Below are 25,164 nucleotides of genomic sequence, written 5' to 3'. Positions count from 1 at the left end.
ATGTGCACTCACACTCTTGCCCTTGCTCTTTCATATACATATCCTCCCTCTGTCTCCCACTCACACATCGCACACATACACACACACACACACAAAGAAACACGCTCAGTCCTAATAGAATAATACTAGAGTGTGATGTGTGGGTGATAACATCAGAGAGTAACAGGCTCTCAGCTTTCATCTGCAGCCCTGGCAAACAAACACGATTTCAACCAGCATAATCAGCTCAATACTATAAATAGATAAAACTTAATTAGACTGGCTGTGTTTCTGTGTGTGTGTGTGTGTGTGTGTGTGTGTGTGTGTGTGTGTGTGTGTGTGTGTGTGTGTGTGTGTGTGTGTGTGTGTGTGTGTGTGTGTGTGTGTGTGTGTGTGTGTGTGTGTGTGTGTGTGTGTGTGTGTGTGTGTGTGTGTGTGTGTGTGTGTGTGTGTGTGTGTGTGTGTGTGTGTGTGTGTGTGTGTGTGTGTGTGTGTGTGTGTGTGTGTGTGTGTGTGTGTGTGTGTGTGTGTTTCTGTGTGTGTGTGTGTGTGTGTGTGTGTGTGTGTGTGTGTGTGTGTGTGTTTGTGTGTGTGTGTGTGTGTGTGTGTTATAGAAATGGTAAGAGTGAGTTTCAATCCATTTGAGGTCTGTGCGTGAGTGTGTGTGTGTGTGTGTGTGTGTGTGTGTGTGTGTGTGTGTGTGTGTGTGTGTGTGTGTGTGTGTGTGTGTGTGTGTGTGTGTGTGTGTGTGTGTGTGTGTGTGTGTGTGTGTGTGTGTGTGTGTGTGTGTGTGTGTGTGTGTGTGTGTGTGTGTGTGTGTGTGTGTGTGTGTGTGTGTGTGTGTGTGTGTGTGTGTGTGTGTGTGTGTGTGTCGGCTCCACTGTATCATTATTGGGTTAGAGCCTCTCTCTGCTACCATCATAGTGGCCATTGAGAGGGACAGATATGCTCTTATCTAGGAGGGCTATTTCAGCACCCACACAAATCACAATCACACCAAAACAATATGATCCTGCTTTTGTGCATGTCCTGATGGTGCGCATGTGTGTGTGTGTGTGTGTGAGAGAGAGAGAGAGAGAGAGAGAGAGAGAGAGAGAGAGAGAGAGAGAGAGAGAGAGAGAGAGCGAGCAGCTAAAAGAGACAGGGATGGGGCATATATCAGGTATCTTTGCCTGTGTTCTTGTCGACCAGTAGCCTATTTTTTACCACATTTTAACACCTGAAATTGCATTATATATCACCCTACTTTTCTCACTACAGTTTCAACAGTGAGAACCCATTCAACGCATCTTTTGGCCATTCCTGTTACCCTGTGTATTGCCCATGTCTGCTGCCTTGTAATGGCTGCAATTGATCACCGGCCTGAGGAAAACACTGATTTTGCATGCAAAATCTTGACAATTTCAGACTACTTGCCTTTTTTGTTACGAGAGATTACTTTTTTGCCACACTTTCAGTAAAATATGTCTATAACCTGCAGAGAAACTTTATAACCAAACATACCCGCTAATGGCTATGCAGCATCTTCTCTTTTTCTTCCCCTGCACATATTGACAAGCACACACTGCCAGGGGGATGTGATAATGCCCTACACAGGACTATAAAGGCAGACATAAAGCAGTCAGTCAGTGACATGTCATTAACTTAAATCACACTTTTATGTCTCTCTCTACTTTTTTCTGCACTTTCTATCTATTTCTCTGCAATGTCGCTCTGTTTTTTCTTCCCTCTCATTCTCCTCTGTCCTCGTATTGCCTTTGCTGACAGCTTCCATTCCCACTTTTTTCTCTCCGTCTCTCATTTTCTCCTTCCCCTAAATCATCCCCCGTCCCTGCCTCATTCAACTCTTCGTTCCTCCATCCTTCCTTTTTTCCTTCCCTAATCTCATTTTATTTTAGCCCTGCAGCACCTATCAATCATTCATTTTACACACTTTTATGATTTTTCTCACCAGGCTTATGTATTGTGCGTGTTTGTATAGCTATGCGTGTGTGTGTGTGTGTGTGTCTGTGTGTGTGTGTGTGTGTTGGCTAGGTCTAGCCTCAGTGGTGTACTTTACAGCTTTGTTATCTGGAAAAGCACAGTGGGTGAACATCAGAGCATGTGCGAGTGAATATAAGTTTCAACTTGTGTGAGAGACCTTGCCTATTCAACTGCTGGTGCATGCATTGCTTTGTGTTTGTTATGTATGTGTGTGTGTGTGTGTGTGTGTATGCATGGGCTTTAAGGGCTCTCATGCTGGTGTGTGATATCTAGCTATTTCTGCTGCTGTGATCTCCAGAGATGATACTCTCATCGACTCCCGCCACACTCCAGTATTAAAAAACGCTGCTGGAGTGCAGCTGCTTAAATAGATAGATGCAAAAATAAGAACACAGAATGTGCATAATAATAGAATTTCTTTCTGGCTTATCATGTCTTCTTTAGAGCTCGAGGGAGCTCATCTAGCATGGCTTACCTGTTGTTGTTTATTGTTGATTCATTATTTACCATATTGAGGCGCGTTTGCAGACGTCACGGCATTAAACATTCATCTCCATGTGGACCCGAAGAATGTCACCATCAATCACCGTCACCCCTCACTGTCAATCGGCTCTCTCTGTGTCTTTTCTCTTTATCTCTCTCCCCCTCTCTATTCACTTGCTCGCTCTACAGTCCATCTTTCTATTTGACCTTTATCTATCTCTTCATCTCCTCCTTGTCCCTAAACTCCTCTTCCTTACCTTTTTATCCTGCCTCTTCTTCTTTTCCTCCTTCACACCCTCTCTTCTTTTATCCCATTTATTTTTTTTCCCAATTTCAAATGGAAACGGTCACTTTGTTTTGTTCTCTTTGTTTTTTTATTAATCATTATTCATGGAAATATTATATTCTGATGCTTGTTAGACTAAAACATGAGTCAGTATCATAAACACTCTCCCTTTGATCTGCAGCATGCTCTCATTTAGTTTGGGGAGTTCTCTGGCTCAATTCCCCATCAAGAATCCCCTTTGAAATCTCGGTTAAAGTTACGCATCAACTTTGCAGCAGCAGGGAGGAAAATTAATGAAAGGGGTCAGTGGGAAGCAGCGGAGTGCAGTGTTTTAACAATTCACGTCACAATTGCACTAACGGTGGTATTATATTATTCGTGACCTTACAGTCACATTCATTCATGAAGAGTTTTTAGATTATAAGATGTTTAGCAATACAGTCACCTCATGCAGCCAGAAAATCCAATAGACTATAAAAGATGATAATGATAGGATGTATATGCCTTCCATCACTCCTGACTGTTTCCAAAGTCGTTTTTCAATTGAATATCACCCTTCCAGGCATCCTCTAATTTCATTTCACATTTTCATTTCACAGACTGGAGATATAAAATCCATCACAGTAAACATTTGGTACATTCTTTTGTAAATTTTATTTTATGAATGTGGGGTACTGCCAACACATTCTCACTCCCAACATGTCACATAAAATGCGGACGCTTAGTCAGGGTTAAGGTTTAGCACCAAAAACTACTTGGTTAGGTTTTGGGAAGGATCTTGGCTAGGCTTCAAATAAGTAAGTTTGTCATGTAACTTGCATATGTAGCGCTAGTTAAGGTCCCAGTTGGCAAACATTTGTTTGATCCTATTCACTTAAGCCGACACTATGCTCCGATTGAACAACATAAAAAAAAAAACTGCGCCTCTTCGTGCATGTAGAGCCTGATGTTTGTTTTGCAATAATCTACAGCACCTGTTTCCTCCTGAACTCATTGCAGTTCACAGTTTGTGCACCCACCACAAATCCCCCCTCCCCCCTTTTGCATGTTACAATATCACAGGCACAACACCTCAGGCTAGGTATACGCTAAATTATGTCATTAGTTTCTACTGTATCTATGACTGTGTCCCAAATCGCACACTTACATCCTCAAACTGGCTTTTATGAGGGTGGAAGTGCGTTCACTCCGGAAGTCGGTAAAATGCAGTGTACTGCATTTCTCCGGTTGCGCACTCAAAAACAGCCAACTGGTTGAGTGTAGGTCGATGGACACTCAACGCCCTCAATCGCCACCATTTTGTCTACATATCAGAAGAGGTGGGACTTAAGTTAAACTGGAAAACAACATACAAACAACAGCGCAACCGAGCGGCAACAACTACATTCGCTTTATAAATGTAAAGAGAGGATCACAAGGATTTTTGGCGGTGTGCTGAGTCAAAGGAGTTGTTGGAAAATCTTTTGGAAAAATAAACAAAGTGCTCTGCGCCAGTGTGTGATTTGAGACAGCATTTACTAGGGGAATTGAGTTTACTGATCGTGTCAGTACATAGGGCACACAGTGCACGAATGTCAGTACACTCACTTCAGCGCGCAATTTGGGACACAGGGTATGAGTGAGTTAGCCAGCCTACCTCCATGTAGCATGAACTCCATGGCGTTCATTGATGAGAGAAGAGACGGGCGCGTTAACAGAAAGAGCACGGCGGGACGCGGTGCTTAAGGGGGAGGGGCTTGAGAGTTGTAGTCAACTCAATTTGTTGAGTTTTAATTATGTTACTTAAATAACTTAACTTACATACTTAAGATTTTTGGTTTACGTAACACAACGGTAGTCTCCTCAGTTGAAAGTCCTGTGTTTGTTTGACCCATCCATCAACCCAGACCCCCCCCCACATCACTGCTCACTGAAGCCCAGTGCATATTATACAGACGCTAAAGGTCACTGAGGGTCATTGACCAAGCAGCCGTATTTGACGAGTTGGGAGGGGGAATGGGTTGGGAGTACACCTGAATGCAGAGACCATTAAATTCATGTTGTTTTTTGGGTTACCTCAAATAACTCCAAAATCAAACCTTTCATGCAAGGAACAGTTTCCTTTTCACATCAGACAACTCATGTGTACAATGTTTTTTGGAAGCTGACAGATGTTGGATTGTGTTCTGATATTTGAAAACACCAAAAGAGGCCAGGAAAGTTTTCCAAATTCTGCTTTGAACTCCATTATGATGCAATGGCTACGTTCTTTGCTTTAGAAAATCCCCAGCAGTTTAATAAAATATTATTTTTCCATTTTCTCTCTGTGTTCTGTTCAGATGCGCCCTGTTCAGAGCTACAAGGCATGTTGTCTGGGCTGCTGCCTGACTCCCAAATCTCTGCGTCATCAATGAGAGACATCCACGGCTCCATGGGGGCGGCCAGGCTGGTGGCCAGTCGGTCAGGCTGGTTCCCAAACCCAACACAGCCCATAGCTGGGGAAGAATGGCTACAGGTATGTCACCTTGACCTTATGTTCTACAGAACAGTTCCCCACTACAAAATAGACTTGAGTGTCTATATCAGAACGTTTTGCTGGTTGGAGCAGGAACCTTTTCACTGGTTCTGTTTTTATTTCCATTCCAACTTGGAATTATATTGTGTCAAAAATGTGTTGACCCTTAAAACACAAAAAAAGGCTAAAACAATACAATAAAACAATACAATAATTTGCTACAGTATCTGTAATTGCAATGATTGTTGAACAGACAAAATCCCTAAAAAATGCATGCTGGACAAATTATATTGAAACCCATTTGGGGAGAAAAAGGAGCTGTAATCAGTTGTGAGAAACCAAAGTGGTACCAGAGGACGTTGCAACATGTAGGGAAACTGAGAAGGATCCCAAGGCATGTGTAAAGGATATGTAACCATTTGAGCCATCGACAAGCCAGCTAGTTTATGAAATACAAAAAAGCATCTTGTTCTTAAGTCTGGCAATTTGTGAAAAAGTTCTGTAATAGAAAACTGGCATTGACTGGGTAGGCTAAAGGGAAAGTAAGGCTTGTTGTAATAGACAGGGGATCTGCAAAGTGATGTGCTTCTGTGGGGCCGAGAGTGAGCTAACAACAATGATTATGTTTGTCTGCGTTTCAGGCGGACCTCGGTGTGCCCAAGATGGTGCGTGGCATCATCACCCAGGGTGCTAGAGGGCTGGAAGGCAGCACTAGTGCTGAGAACAGAGCGTTTGTCAGAAAGTACAAACTGGCCCACAGCCTGACCGGCAAAGACTGGACTTACATTATTGACAGCAAGACGGGCTTTGCTAAGGTACTGTGGGGGGGGCGTGTGTCTGACACATACACATGTACTCTCCTCTCACTGATTGTCACTGTCACCTCTTCCTCATTTGTAGTTTATTTATAGCTGTCTTTGAACTCAATCCCTCTTCACTCTCTCTCTGTCTCCCTCTCTTTCTGTCCCTCTCCGTTAGCTTTGTCATTTTCAGGAGGAAAAAAAAACATTTTATTACAGCCTGAGCTGATAATTCAATTTAATCACCTCACTCCTCATTCTCCCTGCTTCTGTCTTTGCTTCCCTCTAAGTCCCCCTCTCTGCTTTTCTCTGTTTCTCATCCCCCTGTTCACTCATCCTCTATTTGTCTCTCATGGGTGTTAATTAAAAATGTCTTTCCTGCATCACCATTCAACACTGCTGGCAGTCTGACGTACTGTGAGACAGACAGAGCACTTTAAACTATATGTTCGCCTTTCTGAGACTCAGTCTTAAAGCGGTTTAATAGTACTACTGAGTGCCAGGCTTTTTCTCCTTATGTTCAAATCCTGTTCTCTCTCATCTGTTTGTCCTTTTTAAATGAGCGTCCTAGGAAACTCATCATACGTTTTTTTTTTTTTTTTTACATTCCAGAAATGGGGAAGACAGAAAACACAATTTAATTAATAAAACCAATTTTACCACTTTCACAGCCATTATTTTGAAAGGATTTGTGCAGTTTAGTCAGTTTTCTGCTTTTAATAAACCTTGTGTTTTTGCCAGAGGCTGCTGCAATGCACCTCAGAAAAATTACTTGAAAATCAAAGGAAACACAGTCTCTATTGTTATTTTTATGACACATGTCATACTGTGCTTGGAAACAATGCTGATTAGAAGTGTTATATGACTTTGGAGAGACAGGCTCACGATTTTGCTGTTGTTTTTCAATGAAACATGAACGGTGGAGTTTGTGAAATGACACATCTAACTACCTCTGCTGCGTTTATGTCTTTCTCCACTGTTTCAGGATCCTCAATGCTGTCTTCACCACAGAACAATGTATCAGTGCACCCACTCTGACAGATGCCACATATAGCAAAAAAAAATAGAGTAAAGCTTATCACTCATCACGTCCTGTCTTAGGCACGTCTCAGACAGCTTTGGCGTTAAGACAAACTCTAGGACAAGCAGTGATACTTGTAAAGCATTTTCCTCTAAATCACAGCAGGATCTTACTGTGCAGAGCTACAGTCAAAAAAGCAGCTGTCACCCGTGAAGCAGGCCACAGAACATTGCCACGTTTTCACATTGAGTGACTTGAACTTAGGAATGTCAAAAATTGGCATGAAAAAATCCTTTATACTCAAGGGAAATGTTTTATCCCTACTTGTTGTGAAATGAAAATAAGAAAGCACTCTCTAATAACTGTCTAAACACTAATAACATCACTTATCAACACGCTTTTGTCTCCCTCCTCTTAGATTTTTGAGGGGAACAGCCACTACGATACTCCAGAGGTGAGGAGGTTCGATGAGATAGTGGCCCAGTACATCAGAGTCTTTCCGGAGAGGTGGTCGCCCGCTGGGATCGGCATGAGGATGGAGGTCCTCGGCTGCGACCTGCCCGGTAAGAACACGAGAGATAACAGAATAAACGTCCATGGAGAAACCTACGCACGCACACACTGTCATGTACACAGCTGAACTCACAACCACGAGCTTGCAGGAATGTAAGTTTGTGGACAAGCATACAAATGCAGGGGATAAATACATAAAAACACAAATTCACAGTGTTAGTACCCTCTTGTGTTCATGACTCACACATAAAATGCGACACAGCCTTGATTAAAGTCCAATTAAAACACATTATCTGCTAACTGTGATCAAGAGAAATCTATTTCAAATCATACATATATCATATTTATTATGATACTTCTTCTGCATATATGTATATTGCATGGTCCATAAACATAATCACAAAACATTAGTGACTCAAATGTGCTGCATAAATTACACCATTAATCTCCTTGACGTCTATAACGAGTGTCTAATGTGTGCCTGGTTGGATGTGTGTTTATGAGGATTTAATGTAGAATGTGTGTGCTTTCTTTAATATTTTAATCCACCATTGTGTGTGGCTTTGTATACATCTGTTTCTGTATGTAGAGTACAGTGTATGTATATAAAAATATATGCTCGAGTGCATGTATGCATATACTTATTTGAATGCATTCTGCACAGAGGTCGAAGTTAATCATCTTGCCCTATAGGAGGTATTGTGGGCTGTCTGGACAGGGATTAACATGTCTAGGTCATGGGACTTTTACTAATAGTGGCCAGCTGTGTAGTTGTACTACATTGTGTCATAGCCTATTATTTTAATAACATGTAGCTAGCTAGACGCGAAGGATTAGGTGCAGTACTGTACATGGTCTGCTGAGTTTTGGTATTCATGATCAATCGATGATCTACTCAAGGATTTGTGTAAAAAGTTGTTTATAAAGATTGATGGTTAAGTGTAAAGAGTGATGGATGTAGATCGTTAGTCTATATGTTTCTTTACTGAGTTGTGTAAGTACCATTTATTACAATGTGTTACTGTTGAATGGAGCTTGTTAGCTGTTGCAAGCAAATGATTCTCAGTGGCACCATAACTTTAATAATAAAGCAGGCCATTATACGACTCCCCCCACATTTATTACTTAATTTGAGCAATAATGATGCTACTGCTGCTTACATTTGGCAGCGGAATGTTTCTTAATATCTTATGTTATGAAGAAATCAGAGCCAAGATACAGTCCCAATAATGATGCACCTAAGAACAGTCACTATGCTCTACGTGTTTTCTCAACCAGCCCTCTCGTTAGTTGCAAATGGCCTGTTTAAAATGCTACTGTTATGGACAACCATCCCTTCCTTTCCTTTCCTCTCCTCTCCTCTCCTCTCCTCTCCTCTCCTCTCCTCTCCCTTCATGCGCCATCAGACCTTACTGCTTTAGTCAGGTTGAGACATGTGAGAGGTGAAGACAAGAACAGGAAATGACACGTACCTGTTCCCAGTGGACGTAAAATGGGCTTTTGGCAACTCATGGCCTGCTGCTGGATTCTCTATTTCTGTGTGTGTGTGTGTGAGTGTGTGTGTGTGTGTGTGTGTGTGTGTGTGTGTGTGTGTGTGTGTGTGTGTGTGTGTGTGTGTGTGTGTGTGTGTGTGTGTGTGTGTGTGTGTGTGTGTGTGTGTGTGTGTGTGTGTGTGTGTGTGTGTGTGTGTGTGTGTGTGTGTGTGTGTGTGTGTGTGTGTGTGCGTGCGTGTGTGTGTGTGTGTGTGTGTGTGTGTGTGTGTGTGTGTGTGTGTGTGTGTGTGTGTGTGTGTGTGTGTGTGTGTGTGTGTGTGTGTGTGTGTGTGTGTGTGTGTGTGTGTGTGTGTGTGTGTGTGTGTGTGTGAGAGAGAGAGAGACCAAAGGGAAATATATATCCTAGATGTGTCAGGACTAGCCAAGAGGTCAGTGATGATGGGGAGAGAAGGGATGTCTTCCACTGGTCAACAGGTTACCATGACTACATCAAAAACAAAAGTGTAGTAAACAGCGTAACACTGATGTAACATCATTAGAAAAGGGATTCTAATCAACAGTTTACTTCAGAGAAGGATTTTAATTGTAGTAGTGAATACTGTGATTACTGCATTCTCCATTAATGTTACAAGAGAAACGTTTTTTTCTCCCGTGTTACATTTGTGAGCCAATAATCAAGGTTTGCTGCAGTCTGCAGAGAGAGGAGGTCGGGGTGGATGACTGGGTCATAAGTTCACACAGAGCTTCACTCAGGAGGCTGCAGTTCATATCCTGTATGAAACCAAAAGCCAACAATCTTATTTATGACATTGTTTTGTACTTAATATATTTTGTTATGTAACTAACTTAGTTATTTAACCCAAACCACAACCTTTCCCTAAACCTGACCAAGTAGTTTTGTAGCAATTCACAATGGAAAACGGTAATCTGGGAGGAAAAACCTTTCCCTAGAAACGTAATGAAGTTTACTTGTATGGGAGCTTTTGTAGGTGCCATGGTTGCTATTATAGCGCACAGTGGGAGAGAAAAAAAATGTGTGAATCTTTCAGTAACACATTTCAACCAATCATAATTCAGTTTAAAATGATAGCTTAACTTGACTGAAAGGAAACAGGCTTACTGTATTATATGCAATTATAGCACATTTACCTCTGTCTACATTTATTTTACAGTTTGTCCAATGAAACTTTGTGGTTTCAAACATAACTCTAATTTCACTCTTCCCCCAAACCCCCAAGTCTTTAATGAGAGGAAATAAGAGGTGGCATGTTTTTTTTCCCTGGTGAAAACTTCCCTTTTTAATTTTAAGTGTTAGATTACACCTGAGTATACATGTGTGCGTGTGCTGATTTAAAGACCACCATCAGGCAAACACAGTAACAGTTAAACCTTGACACCAAAAACATGTCTTTGTGCTGAACTGATTATAAAGCTTGCACCTAAAATCATGAATTGTAGCAAATGATTTCCTTCCAATGGAGATAAATGTCCAATCACGCTGACTGTAACCTCTGTGATTGCATCTGCCATGTTTTATCATGCCCAGACACATTGTAACAGTGCCTAATGACATCATGCGCATAATTTCTGCAACCATCATCTTCATGATCACAGTACAGATCAACCTCTTGGCTATTGCAGGTTCTGTGATTGTCTCTTGGTCTGACTGTCTACGTCTGCATGCCAGATGTTTGCCTTCTGGATGTAATCCGCGCAGGATAACAGTTCATTCCCACTTTACACCACTGCAACTGCTCCTGCTACCATCCTTAATACCACACACACTCACATCGATTTTGTGCAATTTCCCTTTGTCTGGTTTCTAATTGTCTCCAACTTAAGTGACATTAGGATAATAACCCTGAAGAACACATGATCTCACCAGTCGTGCAGTCACAATCATTTTGATAGTGCTATAAAAGAAAACAATAAAACAGAAAAGCACATCTGACTGAAAACAAAATGTGTGTGTGTGTGTGTGTGTGTGTGTGTGTGTGTGTGTGTGTGTGTGTGTGTGTGTGTGTGTGTGTGTGTGTGTGTGTGTGTGTGTGTGTGTGTGTGTGTGTGTGTGTGTGTGTGTGTGTGTGTGTGTGTGTGTGTGTGTGTGTGTGTGTGTGTGTGTGTGTGTGTGTGTGTGTGTGTGTGTGTGTGTGTGTGTGTGTGTGTACAAGTGTTGAGTTGTAACGGGAGATAAAATATTCAACAGAGTGCATCAGTTTCAGTCCACTGAGCACAGCTGTTTACACATGAGTCACAAGCACACAAAAGCGCATGGACATTCAACTCTAGTGGCCCTCTCCTATAAATTCAGACACACACACATGCACACACTGGGCTACAGATAGGAAGTAAGATATAAAGTCATACAGAAAAAGGCCTAAGAGCACCTCACCATCTCAGCTCTATGAGGAGAAATCCTCTGAGGTTTTCTTCCTTCCTCAATCTAAATGTAATACTTTCCATTTTTCTTAACAGGCTGGTATAAAGTAGGTTGAGGTTCTTTATAAATAATGTCAAAGTATCAAGCAAAACGCCCGATCCACAGAGAAATGCAAACATCCCGTATCCAAAAACTGCACCTTAATACGAGCCGTCACAACTATACTATATATAAATATTGAGTTCTGCTACAGGAACGTTATTCTCATTCCCAGGATGAGACACAGAGAGCGCATATGCTTGAGATGCTGACCAATCTGAGCAGACTGGGCTTTTTCAGGAGTGGTGCTTTAAGAGACAGGTGCTAAAATGGAGCGTTTAAGTAAGAGTGTGAATAACGGAATAATTAGACAGACAGTATGAGAAAAATAATGCAAGTTTTTTTTACATTAAAGCATGTAAACATGTTCTAGTAGGAATCTAAAATACAAATATGAACCTGAAACATGTCCCCTTTAAGATGATTCAAGCACTGATCTTTATTTTTAACTGTTTTCCACAAGCTTTATTTTATGGTGGAGCCACATCCCCACCTGTCTCAGCGCTGCTCAGGAAGTACATAAGTAAATTTATGAATAGCTTAATGAATAATAGTAGATATCACCAGTAGAAGGCAATCACGTAACTGACACAAATCACAAACCTCATATTCTCTAAACATCAGCTTTGACAAACTCACAAAGAAATTGCTTCTTCATTACTGCCCCCGGTATTGTTTTCATATTGAAAATGAAGCACGTTGACCTGGCTTCAGGGCTGTAAAACAATTGTTATCACATTGGAGAGACAATCTCAGCACCCAATTACAATGAAGAAATCCCAAATCACCGATACAGGGTTCTTAGGGGGCGCACAACAATGTAGTTTGGCATCTCATTATTGCAGTAAACCCTCGGTGCAGAAACAGAAACAAAAGCCAACATATTATTGCAGGATTCATTCAGATCATTCACGCTAGCTATGAAGGCAACCTGTAATTTAGGTGTTGTAACCCCCGATTGTTGGATGTGAAGTGAAAGTTGCCATGCTGCCAGTGTTGCTTATGATTTAAATGACTGAGCTATCAGAACATCTGCTATGCTCTCATCTCTTTCGCTTCACACCTAGCTGTTGGCACACCACACAACACCAACTGTTTGGTATAAAGACAAAGGTTTGTCTTAGTTGTGTAAATACATGCTTAGGTTCTCATGTCCATTGAAAACTGCATTTTTATGAGGAACTACCCCTGTCTGAGAGTGGCTTCATCGATCCGCTGCTGCTGCTGCTCTTGGATCATGGATCCTTAAACACTGCTGACTAGATTCTGACAGAAATTATGCTTCTTACCCGTGTTCCAACAAAACCACAATGCTCGGCCCAGTAGGTGGTAGACTACATCTTTTAAGGCCTTTTTGTCATGTGAAGTTGGGCCAGTAATAGCATGTGAGGTTGGCCCCTATGACTGGTATTGTGTCAGTTTGAATCTCCACATTCAAAATACAACAATACAACACAACAGACAGTGGCAAGAGATGGAAGAGATGGTTGTGCACAACAAATCCCAGAGTATGTGTAGATTTTTATGAATGTGAAGTTGTGTGTTGTTTAAAAGTAGAATGGGTTACACGTCCACATAGGAAGCAAATTAAAACAAGAACCTTCACTGTTGGTGATGTTAGACCTGGAAAACACACACACACACACACACACACACACATAATTACAGTGGCACCCAGGAGGGAATGTTGTTTAGAGTTCTTGTTCTAGAACATTCTGGAGGTGTTCCGCTGTTCCAGGTTTCCAGCCAATCATTTAGGTTTAGCCAAATGTTTGTGTGTGTGTGTGTGTGTGTGTGTATGTGTGTGTGTGTGTGTGTGTGTGTGTGTGTGTGTGTGTGTGTGTGTGTGTGTGTGTGTGTGTGTGTGTGTGTGTGTGTGTGTGTGTGTGTGTGTGTGTGTGTGTGTGTGTGTGTGTGTGTGTGTGTGTGTGTGTGTGTTTGAAATCCAACATTGCTGATCTCTTTCACATGTGAGCCGTGGCTCCAGTCCAGACATTTTGATGTGATCGGTGGGATGCGTCCTTACTTACACCCCCTCGTCTCTCCCCTCTGCTCCTCCTCCTCCTGTTTTGTTTCAGAGATTACAGCGATGTAATTATAAGAACACTACTACATTTACCAAAAATGAGAACATTCCGATTGCAAAATATCAATAGTTTTAAGTAATGAATACATTTGTATTTTTGCAAAGAAGTATATGGTTGGCATTATATTTAAGAGATTATATACCCCAGCAAAAAGTTTATACTGGCAATAGGTATTTATAATACAATTAAAGAGCAAGCAATACATCATTATTATTATTTATTATAGTTTCATTTTTGATTAATGTCATAGCCAAAGTCATTTGAAATGAATTGAAAGGCAGGGTAAGTAGCAACAGAGCAGCTTACTTTAATAATACATGAGATAAGACTTACATACAACATGCTGCCTGCAGCTGATTTCATAATTTCACTTCAGAACTATTACTGAAGTTACAGAACTGACCCCACTCTGTAATGGAAAACAACGTTAGAGAGGGAGGTAGAGTGTGCAAATGTTTGAGGCTTCTGCAGTACCCACTCCATCTCCACCCCTCTAATCACTTTAATCACTCCCGTCTCCTACCAAGGCTCCTGTAGCACAGCCCCCCCCACACACACAAACACACACACACACACACACACACACACACACACACACACACACACACACACACACACACACACACACACACACACACACACACACCCACACCCACACACACACCCACACACACACACACACACACACACACACACACACACACCCATACACACCCATACACACACAAACACGTGCATGCTGCTGCTCTTCGCACATCGTTTCTACAGACCCATCTTTCTTTTTTATTTTATCCCTCACTTGTCCCAGCCTTTCAAATATAAGGCAAAACAAACTTGTTGCCTGTTCCATCTTTGCCTAATAGTTTTTGAAAGCTAAAATTCTTCCCCAACCAGTAAATGTTTCATGACTCCATCCAGAGACAAGCCAACCCTCAGAAATAATATTGTATAACACGTGGTTGTAAAAATGGAAATTGAAAACTGCTTTTATAATCTTAGTTCCTGAAGGGATAAGTGTTTGGCGTTTTAGGGGCACCAACCCCTGAGTGACGTAGAAATCACATACATTACTACACAATAAGCCATAGAAACAAAGATGTTCCAATGTCAAGTGCATGAGAGTCACGCACAACCATCAGCAGACGTTCTGAAGTTATTGTAAACCGTAAACAATAACGCTCTGTTCATTTTGGGAGGACAGTTACGTTTACTGCTTTCATCTTCCTCCTTTTTACATCACACATGGAAACACTCAGGATTGGGCACATGTTCATCGTGGATGCATGCGTGTTTATATTGTGTCTCTGTGCAAAATGCTCGTTTTTTTTCCAATATGAATATTTAGGTTTGGCTCGCCACCTCTTTGCATTAATTCACAGATAGTCGTGCCTCATTTTCTCTATTTCTTGATCTATCTATTTACCCATCCAACCCTCCACTGCATAGAATTTCTCGGGTCAGTTCGACTCGACTCAGGCTTTTTTGGGAAACAGGTATAGATTTTGTTTTCCACTGCAGATATCACCCCCTCAATGTAGGTGGAATTCTTAGCTGATCATTAAAGTGACGCAGCATGAAACTGCTGTGTGGCTATGATGATCAGCTTAGAACTTCAGCCAAGGGAATAACAATAGAAGTACCACGTACCACTGTTCACAACTTTTGGCAATGGAAAATCCCAAGGTTCCAAGCAAGTCGAGTCAAGCCATGCTGTGCCGTACCATGCAGTGGAAAGGCAGCAACATCACAGAATAAGAACTTGCAATCCTTCTCAAGTAAATTCTTATGCTGTAATACACAGACTATCAACAGACAATATTTATCATACAAATAAATGCTTTCTAATGTTGGTTACCTTCTGTCATGTTTGAAACCACAGGGATAAAACAGGCCAGGGTCTGGGACCCCCTTGAAAATTAGATGAAACATCTGTATTCTGATACAATAGATGGGATTTGATGTTCAGAGAAACACATGCAAATGTAAAATGTCCAAAAAGTACTGATCAGTCCTTAGAAATGATTTAAACCATATCCTTATTAACATACCGCTACTTGGTGAGCTAGAAAGCTGCCTTTCTTTTCTCCAGAGCAGTTAATGGCATACTTAGCTTAATGGATTTTGCCACACTTAAACTCATTTCCTTTGTAGCTGACTACTGTTCACTGATGTATTTAGCCATTCATTGCCAGCAGCTTCTTTTTATCATCTCAGTTGTTGACGTACTTAGCTTCACACTTAAGGCTACAATTGCAGTCACATACCTTGTGGTGCTTTGTTGCACAATGAACTAATGAGCAATTCACTGTGTGTAGTTCCCTGACACAAAGAACTTCTTTGCTTCTAAAGTCTGTGCAGCACATTGCTCTGCTTTTCTTTTTTTTTAGCAGCGCTTAAAGCTCTAGTATTGGTGGCTTTTTAACTACAGTCATGTGCTTGGTCTTCCACCATAGACACATTTGACTGGTTTTCAGAAATTCTCTTTCCCCGTCTACGTAAAAGCATAAAAACTTGTGGTCCAGTGCAGCACTTACCGTAAAACCAGATATTATTGGTAGCTTGCTGTACAATGGGCTAATTAGGCATTTAGTCTCGAAAGAGTTTCCTGCTGTAAAGAACTCGTTTTCCCACCCACTCATCTACAGAAGAGGGAGCCATGATTAGTCCAGCACTTTAAGCTCCATATAAATCAAACCTGTACTTTTGGTTGTCTGATTTGCCATTCAGTTCACTGGCAATGATTTTCATTCAAAAACACTCATGCTTTCCACCATCCCATCTCAGTTGACGTCATACTTTATCACTTAACAGCCTAATTTTTGGTAATGCCACAACTCCAATTCAACTTGATAGAGTCCAAGTTTCCTTTCCTACATTCACAAATCTATACACATTTTGCATTGCATATAAATATTTAGTATTGATTTTTTCCCAAATTTGGATTGACATCCTGCTTTAGATAGTGCTGCCGGAAACAGTTTTAAGTTACTTTGTAAGGTATGTATTGTGCTTTTTTGGGTTTCTACAAGAAAATATTTACTGGCTTTAAAAATACATGGACGGGGAACATGGTGGCTCACTGGTTAAAGCAGCAGCCGGGTTCAATTCCCACCTATAGCCCATTGCTGCATGTCACTCTCCTATTTCCTGTCACTCTTTAAGCTTTCCTGTCAAGAAAAGGCCAAAAACATGAATATCTTTCAAAAAATCTTCCTTTTTACAATGTGGAGCATTTAACAGTAAGTCCATATAATACAGTGGATAGAAAAATGCCTTTTTAAACTGCAGTGACAGGTTAGCCAGTGGTATCAAAGCTAATAGTCATTAACTATAAGTGGAGGTCACTGTTATAAGAAGACATTTTTCAAGCTATACACACACACACACACACACACACACACACACACACACACACACACACACACACACACACACACACACACACACACACACACACACACACACACACACACACACACACACACACCCATACACACACACACATACAGTGAGTCAGCCATTCGGTCAGTTAGTCAATGACATAGTCATTAAGAAAAGGAAACCTCTACCCACACACACATGCACCATGTCACCAATAATTTGAGTAGAGTCGTTCTGTCTCCCTGCGACACACACACACACACACACACACACACACACACACACACACACACACACACACACACACACACATTCTATGTCAGTAGTCATTATTTAGGTTGACAGAGGTAGATTTATACCCAAAGCTCTTTCCATAATTGAACAGTTTTCGTCTCTCTGTTTCCGCCCCGCCCTGCACAGTCAGCAGCTTTACAATGGGCCCTAGGGCCTATGACAGTGTGTGTGCACGTGTGTGGTTAACCGAACCAAACACCTTCTGTTTCTCAGTTTTAGGTGCATGTTTGTGTGTGTGTGTGTGTGTGTGTGTGTGTGTGTGTGTGTGTGTGTGTGTGTGTGTGTGTGTGTGTGTGTGTGTGTGTGTGTGTGTGTGTGTGTGTGTGTGTGTGTGTGAGAGAGAGAGAGAGGGAGAGAGAGAGACAGAGAGAGACAGAGAGAGAGAAATAGATGTAGAGTCATGCCAGGTTGCTCTCACTCAGCAGGTGTTCATCTGGATCACCCAGAATACAGATTCATTCATTCATTCATCTTCAACCGCTTGTCCCTGTCGGGGTCGCGGGGGGGCTGGAGCCGATCCCAGCCGACATTGGGCGTGAGGGGGGGTACACCCTGATCAGCACGCCAGTCTATCCCAGGGCACATAGAGACAAACAGAGACAGACAACCATGCACACCCACGGGCAATTTGTTTGAATCCTTAAAACACAACTTTCCGCACAATCGTACATGCAAAAGCGAGTATAAAATGAAAAGTTGAAAAGTTTATTGCAGATTTTAAATGAGTTTAATTATAAAGTCATTTATTCACATTAGTTTACTGACCTTTACAGTAGCTACAGAGGGGGCCCTGATGGATAGAAATGAGAGAGGGAAGGAAGATGATGAAAAGGATGAGGATAGGAAAAAAGAGGAGACGACAGACAGGAAGCAAAATTGGATTAGATGGGTTGAGAGGAGATAGAGTTATAAATGGGAGGCTGACAGGAGCTGTGTGTGGTCACTAATTAGGAAAAAGGTGGTGAGAGGTTGAAAGGGTTGTGTTACCTTCTCCATGTCTCTAGCTCTATGTGTCTATGTCTGTCTCTCTTCTTTTCTCATCTCCATTCCTCTCTCTCCCTCCATATGGGGGGCTAATTACAGCGGTAAAGGGCACCAAATTAAAACTGCTTAATGTCAGCAGCTGGGAGCTACTTATCCAATGTTGATATCTAATTCTGTGAGTGTGTGTTTGGGGGGGGGGGGCAGTAACGGCACTCTGTTTGGGCTTACATAATAATCCTGCATACTTTTGCTGTGAGCGGACTGTGTTAACAACTCAATAAAGTTATGCACATACACAATACACATTAGAGCGGCAGTGAACTCAAAGCCATTAGCAAAGGGTAAAGGTTCACACTAAAAAGATACATACAGATCACCAAGTGAGTCATGGAGACATCTAGAACAACCCAACAAGCAGTAAATCAACAATGGTTTCAGATTTATTGAGCTGGTGGTTAGAACCGGCATAAAATAACATCAGACAGAAGTTACAGCACAGAGAGAGAGAGAGAGAAACGCTGAAAGGTTGAGAGGAGAGCGAGAGATCGTAGGGAAAGAGCAAAAGAAAGAGACGCAATCTTAACAAAAAGCGAGAAAGCTCTGCGGGCAGACAAACGCAAGGACGAGTGGAAATCAAAATACGCCTCAGGGAGAGATGACAGGAAGAGAGCGAGAGAAAGAGTTATGGAGAAGAAAATTGCGGTTGTGGTTAAACAGAAACAACACTAGATAGGGTTTCACTAGTACGCTGGAGAGGCAGGGAAAAAGAACGATCGACTTGTGTGTATGTGTGTGTGAGACAGAAAGAGTGTGTATATGTGTGTAGAAAGAGCTTTTTGTGGTGTTGATGGTGGTTTTGCACAGCAGAACTGAAACTGGTCAGATTTATTGTGACAAATGACAGAGAGAAGAAAGAAAGAGGGAGGGGATCTGCAGAGCCGAATGACAGATAGGGAGGACAGACGAATTGAAGACAGTCTATGAAATGAATGGCAAAACATAAGAGAGAGAAAGAAGTCATTTCTAAGAATAATGCGGCTAGAGGTTTGAGGCGTCAGCCTAGTGCCACGCAAGCCAGACAATCTTCTGTTCCCTTACGTCAACATTACTTACACCAGTGCGTGCGTTAGTGTGTGTGAGAGGTATCTGGTAAAGCATTCAGAGCCATTTAAGGAATCTTAACCAACGGCAGAAAACTGCTTATTAAGACCAGAAGGTCTTGGGGTTACACTGACATACCCCACTGCTGACGTGTGTGTGTGTGTGTGTGTGTGTGTGTGTGTGTGTGTGTGTGTGTGTGTGTGTGTGTGTGTGTGTGTGTGTGTGTGTGTGTGTGTGTGTGTGTGTGTGTGTGTGTGTGTGTGTGTGTGTGTGTGTGTGTGTGTGTGTGTGTGTGTGTGTGTGTGTGTGTGTGTGTGTGTGTGTGTGTGTGTGTGTGTGTGTGTGTGTGTGTGTGTGTGTGGATGCCTATGTTTGATCTATAATATACTGCTCGCATGCTGCTGTGCACCAAGGTCAGCATCTATCATCATAGAGTCGTGTGTGTGTGTGTGTGTGTATGTGTGTGTGTGTGTGTGTGTTTGTGCGCGCGCCAACCTGCAGTGGGTAAAATAAGCAGCGTGGCACAGTCTTCAGCTGAGTGCCAGCTCATTGCCTCAGCTCACTCTCTCATGACAAACTTCAGCCTTAATACACAGTCCTGGAAAACAACACTGTGTACAAACATCATATGTTACTGTATGATATATTAATCTGGTTTTGCTCAAACATCACTGCTGCACTGTAAATCTTACTTATTTCCTAGTGTTTGGTGAAGCAGCAGTAGAGCAAATTGTGAATATTTAAATGCTTAGATTTGGTTACTGCGTGTCCAGTATTGTCTCTACTTATAAGACAGTGAGTGTGTTGGAAGCATTAAATATAGAGTAAAGTGTGATGTCATATACTGTCTGTGTCACTGCTTATTAGTAGGCGTGGTAGAAGTTGATGGTTTAGAGTTGCTTGGTAGATTGAGCAGCATGCTGCTGGTGATAGTAAGATGCTAGTTAGCTCATATGTTGTTAGCTGGTAGTCGGGGAGTGTATCCATTCTCCTATTTTCCCAAACTAGATATCCTAATAATATGACACATTAAGGAAACAAAAAAGGTGATTTTTTTTTCCTTTTTTTTATGTTCACAGCAATGTTTCTTTTTTCCCTTGGTCAAATGTTCATCGTATAATTCCCTGGGTCAATATGTTTAAATCCCCCATCTACTGAACAGCTTATAGCCTACTGATGTTATGCCTTGAAACCTATGGCCTCAAATTTGCAGACAAGACAGCTTTCTTGAATTTAGTCGATCACATTGGTTTAATGGATTTTTACCATTCAAACTGAATATGAAACTTCCATCTCCCTTTCGCTTTTTTGCCATTTGAACTGTGAACAGTCCTTATGAACCTTGAATCTCTCACAATGTTAGTTTGTATCAAGAGCTGGACCAACTCAAAAAAGAAGAGGAGCAACGGAATTAGCATATTTGTCTTATGTTTGCAAATTTTCTACTTTTGTAATAGACACATGGCATGTGACCAAAAGCTTTCCCATTGTTTTTACTGTTTTTTTTTTAGTTTAGTTTTGTTTTTGTTTTTTTGTTTTTTGGGGGGGGGGATTTACACCATTGTCTTAAATGTAACTCATATTGATTGTGGTGAAGCCAAAGACAATTTCCCACATCGTGGACAAAAAGTTTCTATGTAGCTAACTTACTTACTAGCAACTTTGAGAGGATATAGCTCTCGAATTGTAAAACATAATTTTACAAGGGCTCAACTTACCCCGACCCATAATTTGAGAATCACTTTGTACCCTGTGAGCAAAGGGACTTTGGGAACAGAGGATCCGGTTGTTGTTAGTTAGCCTGCCGATAGCTGATGCTGATAGCCTGTGGTGTTGTAGACCAAGTGAATGATATATCAAAACATTCATATTGCGCTTCCCAAATTTTGGCCGACCTCGCAATCGGTGCTTTCAAAACCAAATCAACTGCTCTACGTCCTGAGCCACAGCCATCTCAATTAATTATTCTATTCTATCCTTTTCTATTCTAACCTTTAGTGTTTTTTTCCCCTGTTGACAGAAACCACCACTGTACCTGACACTGTGACCCCCACCCTGCCAAGAGTGGAACAGACCACTGCTGCAATGAGACCTGGTAAACACACCCCTACACGTACACTTTATTCAAGCACTCTCATCAAGCACAGCATCGCTTCACTCCCTCATCATGCAGATTTATTGCAAGCCTGCATTAATTTAGTCTCTGTCTCTTGTCCACACACACTTGCAAACACACTGGCGCTCTTAAGGTCAAAGTCCTGCTGTCATCATGCATCGCAGGGCCTCTGGGCTTTGAAGTCTGTTAGATCCAAGAGACCCACGGGAAACTCCGTTTGAGTGAAAATAAGCTCTCACAGCTAGGATCTTACCTCCTCATAGACACACACACACACACACACACACACATATCGAGATCATGATTTCACAGCTATAGGTCAGCCACTGTCAGGAAAGTAGCCTTACTTGGGTTAAAATGTTCCTTGTTGATCTATTTTGTGAAGGCAGTACCTTAAACTAGAGATAGCATCAGGAGTGCATTTTTTAGTGTTTTACTTTTTACTCAATTTATCATTTCCCATGTTTTCTTATTTATGCTCTTATTCTCTTCTCATGTCTCTCCCTTTGATTTGTATCTGCGCCTGCGTGTACCACTTTCTTTCTGTCCATTTTTGAGTCTTTTACTCTAATATTTGTATTCAATATGATTTATTGAGATGTCAAAATGCAAGAGCACTGATGCCAAAACATCTAAACACAGTACCATCAAAATAAAGAGGAGACAGCCGTTATCATATTACATCTCATGAAAAGATGACAAGAAACCGAGAAAAAAATGTTTAAATTTGATTTGGTGTTTAAAGCACTCTGAAAGTGTGAAAAATAATGAAAAAGGCAACTTGATAATCAGGTGTTAGTCAATGCAGATGCTCCATCAAACATCTTTATTCACAATCTTTGTCTGTGTCATTTTCACAACCCACAGCCACCACTCCGTCCCTGTCAGCTGTGTGTGACTTTGAGCAGAGCTTGTGCGGCTGGTCGGCTGATCCCCAGTCAGGTGTGAGCTGGTCCCTGCACACAGCCAGCAGCAGTTCAACTGGGCACGGCACACACGGAACCAGGCAGGATTTGGCACTGGGATCAGACAGTGAGTACTCATTTGTTGGTGAGACCCTTCCTAAGAAATACATAATATCTTGAGAAAGCACTTTTTACACTGTGTTACTAGTTTCAGGTCAATCACCACCTGACAAGCAAATGGAGAAACATGTGTTTTATGGATTGAAACAATATAGCACTTGAATCACTTCCTCTTGCGTTTCAAGCAATCACATCCGAATAACATTACCAAAAAGACATGTACATGTTTCTGTTGTCGAAGCCAGCGTAACGAGAAGCATTTATGGGGACATTCCACATATTATCCACATGAAGCCTGTGAGACTTCATTTTAAACACCAGAAATACAAAACATTGAATACGTAACAGTGCATAACGGTTTGCCAGTAAAACAGCAGTATGTTTAGGCATATATCACTGATAAACTCAATTATGCTGCAGAAATTTAGGAAGGCTTACACCAACTCCCCGTAGGTTATGTCTGATCAAGTTTATTACTGTTTAGTGCTGTTGTAAATAACTGCTAATATTAATTCATAATAGTATGCTTTTGTACAAAGAAACCTGGCCTTAATATTTATTCTTAATAAAGCTGCAACAAACAAATATATTCTATGTAAAGATATGTCGAGTACAGCTCCTTAAAACAGAAATATATGGAATTATGTTGATTGTGTATAGGTTATATTTATCTTATTAATCATCAAGTTTTCTCTCTCACACACACACACACACACACACACACTGTACCAGTTTCCCAATCCAAACTGTGTCTCTGATCTACCAATAGTACTTTTGATTTTTTAATAACTTCACAGGGTGAGAACCCATGAGAGAGTTACAATCTAATTAAACATTGCAGCTTTTTGAAAACTTTGTGTTCCCATTAGAACGGCATTCAATCCTCATCTGTCTGGGTATTCTTCATTTCAAGACATTTCTCATTTTGTAAACACAGAAAAGAAAGCATCGTCCTGTTAGGAAGTTCGAAGACTTCTGTGGCTAATTAAGAACAACGTGGTTGTCCTGTGGTGGAATATTACAGATCCCAGTGCTGGGAGGAACCACTGACAGCAACTATGATGCAAGGATTTCACTCTGTTCTGCTAAAAGTGTGTACCACGACTTAATTGGAGTTTCTTAAAAAAAAAAGGTTTAACTGTCTTAACCTAGTTTGTTATGTTGTTATCCATTTTCTCCGATCTTTTCTACCTTTTCTTTTTTCAGCCTCACTCTTAATCCTCAACTTCCTTCAACGTTTCTTTTTACTCTTTCCCCACATTTCGGTCTTTTTCACATTTTCTCAGTGCTTTCTTCACTCTAGTTGCATCTTTTACCTCTGTCGTTCATAAACTGTGATCACCGTACTTCAGCCTCCTTCATTTACTCTTTCTCTGTCATTCTTTCCCTCATTTTATCCCACATTTTGTTTCCCTTTCATGTCACTACAGATGTCTTTCCCCTCTCGGTCCTCATCATCTCATTTATTCTCGTTACCCCCATCATTCTTCTTTAATTCCGTCCTTCCTCTATAAGTCATCCGCCTCTTTTTCAGCTCTAACTCATTCTGTAGTATATGATTTCTGTATTCCACTTCTATCCCTCACTCCATCACTGTGATCACCTCCTTCTCTCCTCGCTGACCTCTCTCCTATTTCCCTCAGTGGTACTTGCCTTTTTCCACATCTGTCCATCTTTAATAAGACAGCCGGAGGATAACCAAGACTGTTTTATCCATCACACACACACACACACACACACACACACACACACACACACACACACACACACACACACACACACACACACACACACACACGCACACGCACACACATGCACACTTTTCACTGCCTCACGTCTCTCTCTCTCTCTCTCTCCCTCTCTCTTTCTCTCTCTCTCTATCTCTCTCTCTCTCTCTCTCTCTCTCTCTCTCTCTCGCTCATGCACATACTTACTGTACTTACACACCAGTAACTTAAGGCACACACACATCGCCCAGAGCGGTCTGATAAGTCAGATGATGGCTTTGACAGAAGTGCTGCCTTAGCTCTTCAGCTTCCCCTGAGGCGCCTCACACACACACACACACACACACACACACACACACACACACACACACTTGCACTTACACAACCAGTCAAGGTGGGACTGTCCATGTATCAAACACTCAAGGTGTGTGGGTTCATTTCCCCCTCCAAACACACACACACATAAACGACCTTGCCATTCACCAAGGTTTTCTCAGTATCTGTTGAAGCCATCCAGTTCATGGTTGACTGAGCAGCTCCTTTATAAACAGACAGGGCCGTGACATAAGGCAAGACTCTACATCACACTAGCCTGCTGTGTGCGATGAGTGTGTGTGTGAGTCTGTGTAATTGACATAGCAGCGTCCCTGTCTCCGTGTTAGACAGCAACATGACATTAAGTCTTGTTCTACAGCAACATCAGCGTGGCACCCTGTCCGGAAGCCGTCTCGATATGCAAATCAAATCCCAAACCCTTGTGACTGAAAGCCCTTTTAGGGTTTTAAAAGAGAAAATCTGAACGAAACACAGCTCATAAGTTATTCTTTTGATGTCAGATAGGGCAAGACTGCAACTCTGTGGAGATTTTCATAGAAAGAAACCCCTCACACTGCTCGTAATTGGAAGTGGTTTCAATAT

At 41.6% G+C, this 25,164-nt stretch overlaps 1 protein-coding gene across 3 annotated transcripts in view; it reads left to right on the top strand.

The window, feature by feature from the left end:
* LOC310952802 (neuropilin-2-like) overlaps window positions 1-25,164 on the top strand; it is a 109,188-nt gene that overhangs the window by 64,469 nt on the left and 19,555 nt on the right. For all 3 annotated transcript variants that reach the window (XM_083921515.1, XM_083921513.1, XM_083921514.1), the window contains exons 9-13: window positions 5,050-5,225; window positions 5,867-6,040; window positions 7,465-7,609; window positions 21,399-21,473; window positions 22,362-22,526. In XM_083921515.1, the coding sequence (XP_083777641.1) occupies window positions 5,050-5,225; window positions 5,867-6,040; window positions 7,465-7,609; window positions 21,399-21,473; window positions 22,362-22,526 (735 nt within the window). The remainder of the gene's footprint in view (window positions 1-5,049; window positions 5,226-5,866; window positions 6,041-7,464; window positions 7,610-21,398; window positions 21,474-22,361; window positions 22,527-25,164) is intronic.

This window comes from Echiichthys vipera (assembly GCF_963691815.1).
Source record: "Echiichthys vipera genome assembly, chromosome: 10".
NCBI lineage: Eukaryota > Metazoa > Chordata > Actinopteri > Perciformes > Trachinidae > Echiichthys > Echiichthys vipera.
Note: the sequence above shows the minus strand (reverse complement) of the source record. Positions and strands in the feature narration are given on the sequence as shown.